The sequence below is a fragment of the Anoplophora glabripennis genome, unplaced genomic scaffold (assembly GCF_000390285.2).
Source record: "Anoplophora glabripennis isolate ALB-LARVAE unplaced genomic scaffold, Agla_2.0 scaffold30, whole genome shotgun sequence".
In the NCBI taxonomy this organism is placed as follows: Eukaryota; Metazoa; Arthropoda; class Insecta; order Coleoptera; family Cerambycidae; genus Anoplophora; species Anoplophora glabripennis.
Window position 1 is genome coordinate 147,105 of NW_019416226.1, and position 15,017 is coordinate 162,121.

A 15,017-nucleotide genomic window follows, 5' to 3' on the forward strand; every position below is an offset into this window, starting at 1 on the left:
AAAATATCGATATTAGCTAATATAGGAGCCTTTGTATAACATTTGTCTATAACTCTGTCAAATATTTTTGCTCCAAGTGTTAGTAGTTGAAAGTTAATACAACTTCTTCGAGGTCATATTTTTTCCAAAATTCTAAGAATTTTCTACATAACTTGGCAACCCCGCACTAAAATGATAAACTGTCTATATTGTCATATATAGAATTTTCTCAGGAATCCAACTGTTTAAAAATATATAGGGTGTTCCATTTAAAAAATGTAATGTTTGGCGTGTCCCGTTTTTACTCATCGCCCTGTATGTTTGAAATTAATTTTGTAGTTTAGGTTTCTTGATTCTGTACAACTTTTATATAAACTTTTTTTCTGTATTATAAGTAACAAGGGAGTTAGTGTACTTTCTCACACTAATGGCCCGCCCTGTATACTACCGTATTACAAAAATCTTCTCATAAAATATCTGCAATTTTGTTACAAACCCTCAGATCTCAGTGGGAATCAACTCCAACGGAACCATCGAGCTAGACGAGAAGTGCAAGGATGTCTGGGACAACAACACCCACTGGGTCCGAGCTCTTCGTCTCTCTGACGACTGTCACTCGTACAACATGCAACTCAGACTTCAACCCGCTTACCAGAGACCGACCACAAGTCTAGCGAAATTAACGCAAATCCCGAAATTGATGCTTCAAGCCGTAAGGCCCATAGAGGCCGGTCAGGAACTGCTCTTGTGGTTCTCCGAGGACATTCTGGCTATGCTGCAGATAGTCTTCCTGACGCCCGCTAATATACAGGGTGAGTATGAAGGTTAGGATCAACCGAACAGCTGTAGACATACAAATTTTACTTGTTCTTGATTTTGCTGCAATATCTCTTTGAAAGCATGCGAAGCAAAATAGTTTTATCCATTTATCCATTTTAAGTAATCAGGAATATACAGGGTGTCCTAAAATAAAACGTTCATATTTAAAAGGTAGATAAAGTGTATTGTCCTGATAAAAGTAACACAGTTTCACCAATGCTTCCTTAAAGAGTTACAGTAGTTAAATTAAATTGCAAATGACAACTTAAATATGATTTTACGGGTTCCAGCTCGAGAAGCATGAGTGGGAAACTGAATAAAAATTTTCCTCAAAGATGGATCAGTCGCGGCAGACCAATGATATGAATTGGCAGGTCACCAGATTTGTCTTGTTTAGATTTCTATCTTTGGGGATACATGAAACAATTGACAACGTCTAACAGTTTTTATTCGTGCGTATCATTCGCGGTTTTTGTTGCTGTATGTTGAGTGTACCAGACAGGGGTTAATACGCGGGTGGAACTTATCAATCGAATTAATGCAGCCGCAGTAACTGTAAGGCAAAATCTGCAAACAAAAATATTCTTCATTGTCTTATTTGCCTGCATTCAATGTAACGGTAAAAACTTTCAACGTCAGCTTTAGTTATTAATTTTAATACTAATTAATAAGTTGAACTAGTAACTTTAGGTTTTGTCCCTTAGGCAGCATTTGCTAATTTATATTCATTTGACATTTTTTAATCAGGACAATATACTCTATGCAGCTTAAGTATGGCCGGTTCATTTCGATGTTATTTTTATCGGCATTTGAAATATACTTCTTTGAAATATTCCATTCCATATAACTTGTACTAAATTAGTTTGTTTTTATCCCACAAAGCTACTCTTGAAATTAATTATTGTTATTTCTTTCTCTTTTATGTTATAATACAATTATAATTAAATAATTATGATATAAAAGCATCTACAGATATCTTTTAAAAATTTGCGATACATTTGTTAATTTTAAATCAAATAATTTGTAACGGACGTACATGAACTCTTAGGTGGTGTTGAAGTTGTGGCAATGGCAAGTCGACGCAATGTGCAGTCGTGGCCGAGTGGTTAAGGCGTCTGACTCGAAATCAGATTCCCTTTGGGAGCGTAGGTTCGAATCCTACCGGCTGCGAGTTTTTTTTTTTTTTCGTGCTTTATATGGACATATCAAAGTATTTTAATTAAACAGTATTTTAAAATCAATCATTGTTTAATGATTTGAGAGGTTTATTTGAGGTCATTTAAATGGCTTTCTACCCCCTAATATTTTTTTCTTTTTTGTCTAGGAAAGAAATGGTAATAACGATAGTTTTAGGAAATTCCCTTACAATTTTAAAGAAAAATATTTAAAAAAATTGTCATTTACACCTAAACTAAAAACGATAACATAGCCGATATTTGAAAGGGGTTGTTTTATTTTTTTAACTGATATAATTTATTATTGAGTTTAAGTATAAAATCAACTACTATGGTTCTAACTGTTTCTTTGTAGCGGACACCCTGTATACATTAACCCAATTAAAATAACATTTTGATGAATTTAAACAAATCCAGAATTTTTTAACTATTGGTAATTCTATACGTACCTATTTAATTCACTTTTAAATACGATTCTTTAACAAACAAACTTTCCCATTTACTTATTTGACACTTTTGACAGTTTTCAACCTGACTAACCTTTATATGTTTGCATCATTCAGTTTCATTGATAAAAGTTTTGTCAAATTATTTCAGTAAGGCTGCTTTAGTCTGCTATGTATCCTATTATGTTGTGTTTTTAAAGTATTTTAAACATGTTTTAATGTGTTTAATGTTGTATGTTCAATGTTCTTATCTCTTGTAGTATTGTTTATAGGCCAGAGGAATATAAAATATATAGAAACGTTGTCCTAGTCAGGAAAAATAACCTTACTTATCCCTTTCTTACACCATGTTCTTCAATTTTTTGTCGAACATGTATTAAAAACTATTTTTTTCGCATCTAGGGCAAAAGAAATACGTCTGCACCAGATGCTCAGCATTATACGAATCTCCAAACCCCCTGAAGCTCCACATCACCCTCAGCTGTGGCAAGCAAACAGTGACCAACCTCTGGGAGAAGCTCTCCGACCTGATGAACGAAAACTCCTTCCAGAACATCCTCAAACAGGAAGCCTTCGACTTCAAGCTCTCCCCCGAGCCCCAGTTCTTCAGGCAGGGAAACGCCATCGACCTGACCATCTCCAATAGCATTCACAGCACCAGGTGCGACTCGAACAAAATCTACAGGCCTTACAGAGAACCATCAGCGTTCAAACCGTTCAGAAAGGAACCCATTGAACAACCTCTTCCCATGAACGACGCGCCCATGGTGCTGCCCATGCCTTTCGAACCGGAACTGCAAATCCATACGCCCTCTTACAGCGACGAAGCTCATATAGAGTCCCTTGTGAGTAGCTTGGGGAAGTCCAAGCAAGGCCATATATGTCTCTATTGTGGGAAGTGCTACTCTAGGAAGTACGGATTGAAGATCCATATCAGGACACATACGGGGTACAAGCCATTGAAGTGCAAGTTTTGTAGCAGACCATTTGGAGACCCCAGCAACCTGAACAAGCATGTGAGACTGCACGCAGAAGGCAATACCCCTTACAAGTAATTAATTCAGTAATTTAAAAAGTTTTGGTGTAATGTTAAATCACAGCATAGAAACCAGCAAATTCACTTTGTCGTTAGCATTCTGATTTTTTTTCGACCCATTCGATGACCTTGAATAAAGAAACGGCAACCAGGACCGCGATATTAATGTTTTATTTGTACAGGAAAGCGTATTATATGTTATTTATAATTTAAGAATGTTGCATACTAAAAAATAGGATAATCTACATACTTCGAAGATGAGCTCTCTTGCTTAGGAAATAAGGTCGTAAATGCTTCTTTGTGGATACTATTACTCAGTGTATACTGTAAATCATTAAAAAGAACATGTCTTTTTTCAAAATCATCATTATTACATTTTTACCATCGTATCTACTATTTTTATTAAATTATTGTATAGATTACGTATTTATTTACGTTTTTAAATAATTCAGAGAAAATTAAATTATTAATGAGACTTATCTTATTCTTCTTCTTCTAATAAACTTAGTAGAATTAAAATCGGTCAACCTTTTTTTCACATACCTTTTTATTGGGCTTGGATCTTAAGTTTTTCAAAGATAAATATTTGTTTGCAGATGTGATCTATGTGGCAAAATATTGGTGCGAAGAAGAGATCTTGAGAGACATTTGAAATCCAGGCATATGATTGAAATGCATCCTGACATGAATATTTTGCAGGATATGTCCACCGACGATATTCGAGTCAGTGATGAGGATTCCAGAAAAAGTTCGAGTTAATATTTTTCAAAAGATTTTATAATTGTGTACATAACAAAAATTCTTGTATATATCGAGAAATATATTTTAATTAAATGCTAATTCATTATTTCAGTCAGTTTCCAAATGATTATTTTTGACAGCATTCGCGTATGATTTATTTGGATTTACATGTGGTTGTTGAGCCAGACACCAATAATGATTTAAATTGGATTGGCACTGCTGAATCAATTAAAATGTCCTGCATATCTATTAAAGAAGTGTTAACGCCATTACATGTCATTGAATGTCATTACTGAAACATACAAATAAAGTTGGATTGGAAGTGATGGACAGATTCAATGACCACCTAGATCGCCAGACCTGAACATGTTCAATTTTTTTATTGAGAACAATATTGATAGTTTTGCATACGTAGAACTAGTTTAGGATTTGCAAGTTCTACAAAAATTCTGTATCCTTTGTAATCTTGTTAAAGTAGCTGGAAAGTCTAAAATAAAACAATTTTCATTAAATTTTGCAACAGTCGACATTCTGATATATGCGTCTAGAGAGTAAAGTAGAAAAATGGGACGTTATTCAATAACCTTTACATTATTAACAAAGAAATTTTTATTTTTTTGTTGGGCGCCATCTATAAAGCAATATTCGTAAAATTTTAACATTTGATATGGCAGTGGCTGCACAAAACTTTACAATAGAAATACAGAGGTAAATGATACTTAGTACCTACAAAAATACAAATTATTTATTAAATAAAATCCTGGCGTCAAAACTTAAATACATCCTAAATAAATAAACGAAAGTCCATGAAATTTGTCAAATATCCTGTCTAGCTCAGTTACTCCTAAAACGCTTTTTCGATTCTTCCCTGAGTTCTATGAGAACTGGGGATTCCTTGGAGTTTGTGAAAGGCTCTACCACAGCATGGGGTTGGGTGGATTGAACGATACCAGCTGGGGCAAGAACTTGAGGCGGATTCCTGTTTACTGGAAGAAGAATAATATTATTAGCAAAACCACCAAAGGAAACATTTTTTAAATCAGATTTCTAAAAGAAGCTTATATCTTACCAAGTTCCTCGTCTTCTTCGTCAACCTCAAGCACAGGCTCTGCTTCCCTGTCGGGGAAATTTAGGATAGTTACATTCTTTGGAGGCAAATTAAGTGGTTCCTCGGCTTCCACCACCACAGCTTCAGTCTCCGGTACAAAGACAGCATCCTCATTATTGACGTAATCCAAAGTCACTGGTCTCGTTGGTACAGCGTATACAACATTGATAGCAGTTGGTGTGTCAGCCGACACGAAGGTGGTCTGCTGGATTGGAGCTATCACCGCACCAACCTTGATTGGAATCCTGTACCTTTCATGGACAATCTCGACCTCAGAAGGAAACAGGACGCTGCTCTTCAAGCTGTAGACCACGATAGGCTTATCCAACACTATCCTGACAGCCGGAGTACATTGAAGTAAGCTGTCCTGCTTCGTCTTTATAGTCATTATTGGTTTGGTGGTAGATACACCCATGATGTGAGCTTGTGACACCATCTTCATGTTCTCCTTCGCCATCAGGAGCATGGGTACTACAGTGAACTTGTTGGATATCGAGTAAGGCACTTCTGCTAGTAAGTTAAGATTGGGTAAGATGTCCGGGGTTGCTAAGTATGCTGCCGCTACTCGGTCTTGGATCAAGTCATTGGTGTATGATTGTAGATACTGGTTGTACGGGCTATTATACTGAGCATAGTTGGGTATTGGGTTCTGATAGTGTGGGTTGTATCCAGGATTGTAGGGGTTGTAAAGATGGGGATAGCTTGAAGCCGTTGTTAAGATGATGAGGATCTGGACGCAGAAAATCTGAAAACAAATGGCAGTGTTATGATCTATGTTTTACTACTTTTTCCTTTTATATGTAACCAGATCATATTGATACAATTAATTCTTTTAGGTCAGATTTTGCATACAAACACTAGGGAGTAATTAAAGATGACAGGGGAGGATTTAGGTTTTAGTTGATTTCCGAGGATGAAATATATTCAAAATTTCTTTAAATTAAATCAAATATAAGATCGAGCGGAATAAGTATCCTTCTCGCGCTGACAAAGTTATTGAATATTCTGCTTGCAATAAATAAAATTCGTCAGAATATGTAGTTTCATTACAGCACTATTCAAGTAATAAATGATATAATGAAAGCTACTGATATTAATTGACTGCCTCAGTCTTACTTGAGTATAATGAAGTATGTGATAGAATTAATCATCTGCTGCTTCTTGTAATGCTGCATTATATTAACTTCAATAATGATTCAGGTTCTCTAATTGATATCTTACTGGCAGGCAACAATGTGTCGTATATAATAACCATTACTCTCATCACTAAGCAGGTAGCAGTGGCAGCGGTGTGCTAGGAGAGTTTGTTTTAGGTCCCTTATTTTTCACGATAGTGTCACAGTTTGGAAAACTGTGAATCACACTTGTATGCTGATGACACGCAACAGTATTTTGTAAATCCAATACAACAAGGTAATCAGAGAATGAATGACTTAAATTCAAATTGTTTGGAAATCGTGACTTAGTATTTCTCTAGAATTTTTTTTACAAAGCTGAATACAAAGTCACCAAAATTGATCAATTCAATAAATACCATTTTCTAACATCAAAAAAATCAGGATGTGAGATTCACTGGTTCCGGTTACTTGGGTTAGAGATTTATAGGCACTAAAGCTCGCTTTACTCGCCTCTCTGAGGGTTTGAAAGAGTTCATGCAATTTTTTGAGGTTAGGTTGANAAAGTACACCCGCCATATTGGATCAGCCATCTTGAATTTTTACAATGTGAATTCATATTCGTAATCAGCTACCCAAAAAACCCCTTTATACAAAATAGCGATTCCTGCTCCGTTTTTTGAGGTTAGAAAAAAAACCACACGTTCTAGCTCAATTCTGACAGTGGATTTGAATTCAGCAAAGTATTTTACATAAAAATGTACTATTTGATGTGGAAATAATTTTTTTTCCAAATTTTCCCAGTAAATTTTCATAAATTTTTACTATTTTTCACAAATTTTTTGAGGTTAGGAAAAAATTGTGACGTGATGGGCCTGTTCTGACCCCAGATTCGTGTTCATAAGGCCAAATTACTACGAAAAATATATGTCGCATAAAAAGTGTACCCAACTTTTTTTTTCTGAGTGGCTGTGATAATTAAACCTGTTTCACATTAGCAATTTTTTTACTCAATAAATTGTTTACAAATTATTACAATTCGCTATATTTGTGGCATGTTCTTTCATGTCACAAACTTGATGAAACTATGTAGTATATACAAGGTGTCCGGAAAGGTCATGTCAAAAATGAAGGGGTATACAGAAGAGCTCAAAATAGTTGTAGTACTTCATAATTTTGTTTTTCCTATCGGGCTTCGTTGTGGAGTTATTCACCTTCAAAGAAAGAAGTTTGAAAAACAAATTCCAATTATAACTTCTAAGTCGTTATCATGACAACAATGAAATTTTGGCAATTAAAGTAACTCATGGTAATGTTCATTTCCAAGTTAAACTGATATTCAATATGAATGAATTATACAGGAGCAGATGAAATTATCCATTTTTTATACATCTTTTACAGCGTTGCCAAATTTGACATTTTTCTTTCATAGTTCGATTCCTCTCTCATTTTGCTAAAAAAAAGGTATACCGTATATCTAAGCTCGATACGAATAAATTTTATATGAAGTACTACTTACATCTATTTTGACCTACTCTATATACCTCTTTATTATTGACATGACACCCTGTATATATATTCAATTTCGGTTTCAATAAAAATAGTACTTCAGTAGAAAGTAACATACAGGGTGGACCATTAGTGTGAGAAAGTACACTAACTCCCTTGTCCCATGAATGAAGATAGGCTTTTTTTTAATTGTGTGCTTTTTACTGATGAAGCAACGTTTCACAAAAATGGAAGCGTGAACAGACACAATTTTCATTATTATGCTTCTGAAAATCCGTTGCTTATAAGAGTTATAAGGACACATAAGGCTTTTTTTCGCGACTGAAAATTGGTGAATATCTGACTGGTAGTTACTATTTCTATCTCTTTTGATCTTAGTTGTCAGATGGTAGTTTAAATCTCTTCACTCACTGACACTACACATACTACAACATACGATTTCACTCGCGAAAAAAAGCCTATAGTCAAATCCGGTGGGCACTCAATGTTTGGGGCGGGATNGAGTTTGTTTTAGGTCCCTTATTTTTCACGATAGTGTCACTGTTTGGAAAAGTGTGAATCACACTTGTATGCTGATGACACGCAACAGTATTTTGTAAATCCAATACAACAAGGTAATCAGAGAATGAATGACTTAAATTCAAATTGTTTGGAAATCGTGACTTAGTATTTCTCTAGAATTTTTTTTACAGAGCTGAATACAAAGTCACCAAAATTGATCAATTCAATAAATACCATTTTCTAACATCAAAAAAATCAGGATGTGAGATTCACTGGTTCCGGTTACTTGGGTTAGAGATTTATAGGCACTAATGCTCGCTTTACTCGCCTGTCTGAGGGTTTGAAAGAGTTCATGCAATTTTTTGAGGTTAGGTTGAAATTTTAATGCATATACTACAAAATCTGAATATTTGTAAGCATTAGAAGAAGCATTATACATAGATTTCATATTTTGCTAGTTTTTTTTTGCACAATTGCACGTAGTTATTAAGCTCTCAGTCAAATCTATATGTAAAAAAATTCGATTATCTTCATTTTTTGAGGTGAGAGTAGTCATTATTCAACTGGTCAATTTTTGATATCATAATTGTACTCAGAATTTTAAAAAAATATGCTAAACAAATGCCATGTCCCGATTTCCATACAATTTGATCGTCCCTCGCAATTTTGAGGTTAGGTTGGTTGGTTTCTAACCTATATATTTGGACTATCTATTGAATTTACTTATTACATACACAGTTGTTTTTAGTTAAGTTAACTACATAGCTGTTCATCAGAAATAAGCGCCGTTTTTTGCTATTTCGACATATGTTTTGAGGAACCATTTTTGTCTGCAGCTGTACACTCATTAAACCGTGATTTATACCCGTTCTGTGTCATTAAGATTTTCAGGTACATGCACCGCTAATGTCTGCGACACCTTTAGAATGGCAATGCAAAGGCGTTCTTTTTATTGCAACCATTACGTTGTTCCTTGCAATTATCAAGACGACATGCGACTTTTAATGAGCTGTTTAAAAGCATTTTTCAACAATCGCATACCAGGATTCGTCCTTGTCAGTTTCTCGCTCCGGATGCACTTTTGTCTGGAAAAAGGACGACCTTGCTTGCGTTTCGCATGGCTGAAATTAATGACTTAAATGATCAGTACGAGAAAGTTTATGAAAATGATAACCCTCTGCATCGACGTTACAGGAGATTATGTTCTTTATTGGTATATAATTATGCGATGGCCTTACTTGCTTTCTGGGTACTTAATACAAAATTTATTTATACGAGAATATTTATACGTAAGACTTATTGTAATGAGATACAAGAAATAGTAAACGAAATGAGAAGAAAATAAAAAACAATTGCAAAGAGACACATGAAGCAAAACTTGTGTTATGTCTCTGTCTAATTCGAAGTACTTTCCTTAAAACTTATGGAACAATCATCAGTTTTAATTTATCTAAAGGAAGCCACTTTAAAGTACAGCGTACATGATTATTTACATGTCTGCCTCTGGTCTGAAGCTTCGCATCGATCAATTTATTCAATACGTATCTAGCGGCACCCTAATGCCTGCCCTGTGCATTGTTGTTTGTGCAAGTTTTTCGATGTCTACTAGTATTAAATACGGTACAGAGTGAACTAAATTCTATATTACAGAGAGAAAACGTTATTAGGACATCTTAATCAAGTCGCTGCTGAAGCGGAGCAGGAAGAGTTTTAACACCTTGAAAAAAATATGCAAGTCAGGGAAGTTATTTCGTTAAACGACACCTTGATTATTATAATGACAGTCGACAGGCGGGGCTCATTGATTCGCATAACAGTTTAAGTCAACATGGAGCTCTGTATGTTAATTCCGTCCTGCCAGATTACCGTTCGTTGAATATGTATATCGTTATTTTTGGATGTGGTCCATTTTTTATTGTGCTAAGGTTATACACCTGATGTGAAAATACCGGTGGCCTTACACACAAGTAACAAGCTCAGACGTTAATTAATTAATTACAAGGTGGGGCTGTATAATTTAGACAAGTGGGAGAAACATTCATTCGGCCTCCCAGTAGGTCTTTCATCGGGGCAGATATGGTTCTTTGCGACATTATTTAATTATTTTCTTAAACCCAGAAGAAAACGGGAAATGTTTAATATTGACTTAAAAATTAGTTAAGGATTCGTTTAAAAAAAATACAACCAAAGAAAACTGTCAAAAAGTTAATTAACGAAAATTGTGATCCTGATTCACAGCCCCACAAAAAAAAGGATCGGATCTGGCATTCAGACCCATGTATTTCCATGTATTTTTTTCCGCTGAATCCGAATCTGCCTTCAGATTTGGCCCAACGGGTCTGAGTTTCCGAGAAAATTAAAAAAACGTCATTTACGATCGACGAAAGTTATAAAAAATCAAATTATTCTACCAGCTCACTAGACGTATGATTTTTCACTCGTTTAATTCCAATTTATCATCATAGAGACAGACAAGCTGGTCCAATTTCATTCAAAAACAGAAAATAGATCAAAATGCTAAAAACGTCATTTTCATGGCTCGTGTTGCAGAGTTCTGGATCCATCTTTTTATCCATTCACCCATTTATGAATTCATACATCTTTCTATTCAGTCGTTCATGCATGAATACGCATATTTATTCATCCACTTGTATCACCTATAAAACTCACCCATTCACACATCTATCCATCTACTTTTTACAAAAGTACAAAAATTAGATGGATAGATGGGTGGGTCTTATAGGTGGTACAGGTGGATGAATAAATATGCGTATTCATGCATGAACGACTGGATAGAATAAGGATAAAAAGATGGATCCAGAACTCTGCAACACGAATTATGCCATGAAAATGGCGTTTTTAAGCATTTTGATCTATTTTCTGTTTTTGAATGAAACTGGACCAGCTTATCTGACTCTATGATGATAAATTGAAATTAAAAGAGTGAAAAATCATACGTCTAGTGAGCTGGTAGAATAATTTGATTTTTTATAACTTTCGTCGATCGTTAATAACGTTTTTTATGAATTTTGACCTGTTTTTTTAATTTTCCCGAAAACCCAGACTCGTTGGGCCAAATCTGAAGGCAGGTTCGGATTCAGCGGAAAAAAATACATGGAAATACATGGGTCAGAATACCAGATCCGATTCTTTTTTTTTTGTGGGGCTGTGTAATTCCTCACCAACGTTTCGGTGTTGTTTTACACCATCCTCAAGGCTCAAAATTGTATGCGTTTTTTGTCGAAACTACAATTTAATGTTGATACAATCTATAAATTTTCAATTTTGGCAAAAAAAATTATCAAATTTTAAGCTCTGAAGATGGTGTATACCAACACCGAAATCGAATAATTAAAAATTGCTCTAATGATTTTTATTCCTTACCCTACTAAAACCGTTAATAATGTTAAGTAAAAATGACACAGAAAGCAAGTAAAAGCAATAAAAAATCTAGCAGCTAATTTAAATATTTTTACTAAATTATTTCAAAGCGGCCTAAACTAAAATACAAGGTGTCCCAATCTAAAGTATAAAATTTTCGGAACAATTCGACACTGTAAAAAATCGTTTTTCAAAGAAAATTTGAGAAAAAAGAAAGAATTGAACTTTTATTAAAATCCATGAAATACAAATTTCTAACCAATATGCTTGCCAATAGAAATAATACACAGGGTGATTCACAAATGGTGAACACAAATGAAACCTCGTATTCTGTGGTGCATTTTAAGGAAAGTCTTTCCTATAAAGTTTTTATCTATGACGTTTCGTTAAAAAGATACAGTTGATACTTCAACAAATATTTTTAATTTTTTTAAATAACTTAAAAACTAGTAAGTGAAATAATATGAAATTGGGCACATACCCTTAAAATTCACCAAAGAATACGCGGTTTCATTTTTGGTCACCATTTGTGAATCACCCTGTATTTAAATAACCTTTAAAAATTATTCTAATAAAAAAAGGATCACATTATTTCCATTTTTAGAAGAAGCTGCAAATAAAAAGCGTGTTGCTCTGGGAAAAGAAGAATCAGAAACATCAGAAAAGTACTCAGAAAACTAAAACTTAGGCATAGACCCTTGAATATCCTTATTTATATTTTTCCTTTCTGAGCTTGGTTTTTAGATTGCTGTTATTTTGAAGTTTTGTTAAAATCACTTTAAATGTTGTTTATTAATTACAGGAAACTGAAATTTTGTTTCTTTTATTTGTTTACTCATGGAAAATTCAGACTTTTAAGATGTCGTTCCTTTCAGTTATTTTAAATAAAATATCCTTTGCCAACTTATTCTTAAGCGCAACTAATTTGAAATTTGAAACCATCCGTATACCGAATATATGTTATTTTTTAATTCGGTATTACGATTTATTCGAACAAACATAAGTTTTTTCAAGTATTTTAATTTCGAGTTTGTTCAACGATTCCAGCTTTCCTATTTTTTTCAATTTTTTGTTTAAAAAAAAAAAGAGAAAAACGGAGTTTTTTTCCAATTTTAACAATTTCTTTATATTCTGTAGGTATATACCTTAGATATAGATTTGCTAAAATAAGATCTTTAATTCTTCTACACAAAGTTGGTTCTTTTAACGAACAAAGGGCATACAAATAGACACATTTTTTTCGTAATAATTTATAAAACTTTGTGCGATTTAAGTTCAACTTGTGCAAAAACGTTACTTTTTGGAAAATTTATGTCTATATTATCAGAAATAGTAAACAATTTTTAAATACATATTTTTTAATGAAGCTCTTTTACTGAAATTTTATTTCAATTACTTCGCGTAGGAGTTGTAGATATGATAATAGCGCCATCTATCGATACACCATTTAAATACAATATAATGCCTTAATTACTTCAACTATTATGACAAAAAATACATATATGCAGAGATACTAGCATACCAATGTATGTTTTAGAATTATTACGGAAATACTAAATTTTTACCAAACCCCTCTAGCGGCTAAACGAAGCAACTTTTAATAGAGAAGTTTAGTCAAATCTGATTTGCGACAGTGTACACGGAATATTGGAACACTTCGTATATAGCCGTGTTTAGTACAAATTAAGTAAACTGCTCTTTCTTCTGTCCGCAATGATGTCCCGGGTTAAACCCACACCACAATCTCGGCTTATAAACGATGCAATTTTGAACCGTATGTGTTCCGAAGAAATTTCAATTTTATATCTCTGCGACGATAATAAAAATAAAACTATCAGGCACGCTATCTCCAGGCGAACGGTATGAATATCAATATCGGAGATAAATACAATCATGTATAATTCAAGGAAACATATTAGCATCATTATTCTCTTTGCATTTATTTTTGTCACATAGTAAGACGCTGTTTACATCTACCGGATGGACGTTGAAGATTTTTATTAACGTTTCCAATCCTCATTTGCGTGCAGGCATAATAAACGACGTTGGAAAATCCGAGAGCCATTAAAAATCTTCTCGTGTGCGTACGCGAACGTAGCAATTTATACCTAATACAACCGTAGAAAATCGAATAATTATTAACGGAGGAACAAGAACGAAGATGAACTGGAAATTACAGCCATTGCTGCAACTTCTGGGCTCTCTATAAATAATTAATTAAACAGAATCATACTATCCTCGCATTCTTTGGTAGGAGCCGACATTACGTGAGCATTGTTCAACCTTACATCTACCACTGGTCATGTAACACGAGTGCCCACTACCAGCACCCACTTTCACTGACAAATCTTCGGCGTTAAATTTGTGGTGAGCTGCAGCTTCAGGTCAGGGTCCTGCCCAATGTCAGGTGCGAACGTCAACCTCTGTGCTGGCTGTTATTATTTATGGCCATATGTAAATATTTATATTGGCGCTATTAGCGGCTTGACGCCTAGTCCGGCTCATTTTTAATGGTTGTTCTACTTGGCTGGTTGTCGAATAACTCCGTTTACCGTTATCCGATGTAAATTCATCGATACTCTGGGAGAATTTGGTCTTTACGTACATTTAGTTTATTTTTAGAGCGTCCGAGTATTTATTGCAGCGGTTCTGGGTTTAAGGTGGCCATATCCCTGGCCGAGAAATGGTGAAATTTCTGGCATTTTTAGGTACTGAAATCTTGAAAAGTAGTGTAGAACAAAAAGTGTAGAACAAAAGTAAGCACAAAAATAAAATCCTTGATGTTTTGTTTATTCATTGTTACCATTTAAATTTACCCAAATAACATAATAACTAAAAAATAACGTTTGTAAAATATGCGTTTTCTGTTATCCTAACCCCACATTTTAAGAATTATTTTCACATACCTACTTATAAATAAAAGTAAACAATTTTATATGTAGGACTAAGCAAGTAAATGTTATAAGAATATTTACATGTGGAATTATATATAAAAAAGTTAGTATTTTCGTAGATTTCAGTACCTAAAACCTTGATGGTTTGATCGTTTTTTGCACCTGTTTATTCGTTTTACTGCGGCGTCTTTGAAAATACTCAGGTGGCATGACATAACATTCCTATTATTTGATAAGCTTTAGATTATTCAGTTATTAAATGTTTGAAATTATTTGTCTTTGCGGAAAACACTATTTAAAGAATATGGGGCCC

At 34.2% G+C, this 15,017-nt stretch overlaps 2 protein-coding genes and 1 non-coding gene across 3 annotated transcripts in view; 2 read left to right on the forward strand and 1 right to left on the reverse strand.

Annotated features, from left to right (window-relative positions):
• LOC108912921 (zinc finger protein 226) overlaps window positions 1-4,214 on the forward strand; it is an 8,728-nt gene extending 4,514 nt beyond the window's left edge. Inside the window, exons 2-4 of the mRNA XM_023454718.1 lie at window positions 482-791; window positions 2,822-3,470; window positions 4,052-4,214. Of these exons, the coding sequence (XP_023310486.1) occupies window positions 482-791; window positions 2,822-3,470; window positions 4,052-4,214 (1,122 nt within the window). The remainder of the gene's footprint in view (window positions 1-481; window positions 792-2,821; window positions 3,471-4,051) is intronic.
• Trnas-cga lies at window positions 1,887-1,968 on the forward strand. Its single transcript has one exon. It is a non-coding gene; the product is annotated as a tRNA-Ser (tRNA).
• A 573-nt stretch (window positions 4,215-4,787) lies between the features above and the next one.
• The window catches only part of LOC108913001, an 18,977-nt gene continuing 8,747 nt past the window's right edge, over window positions 4,788-15,017 (reverse strand). The window contains exons 2-3 of the mRNA XM_018718453.1: window positions 5,266-6,049; window positions 4,788-5,182 (exon numbers count right to left, since the gene is read on the reverse strand). Of these exons, the coding sequence (XP_018573969.1) occupies window positions 5,031-5,182; window positions 5,266-6,049 (936 nt within the window). The 3' untranslated portion in view covers window positions 4,788-5,030. The remainder of the gene's footprint in view (window positions 5,183-5,265; window positions 6,050-15,017) is intronic.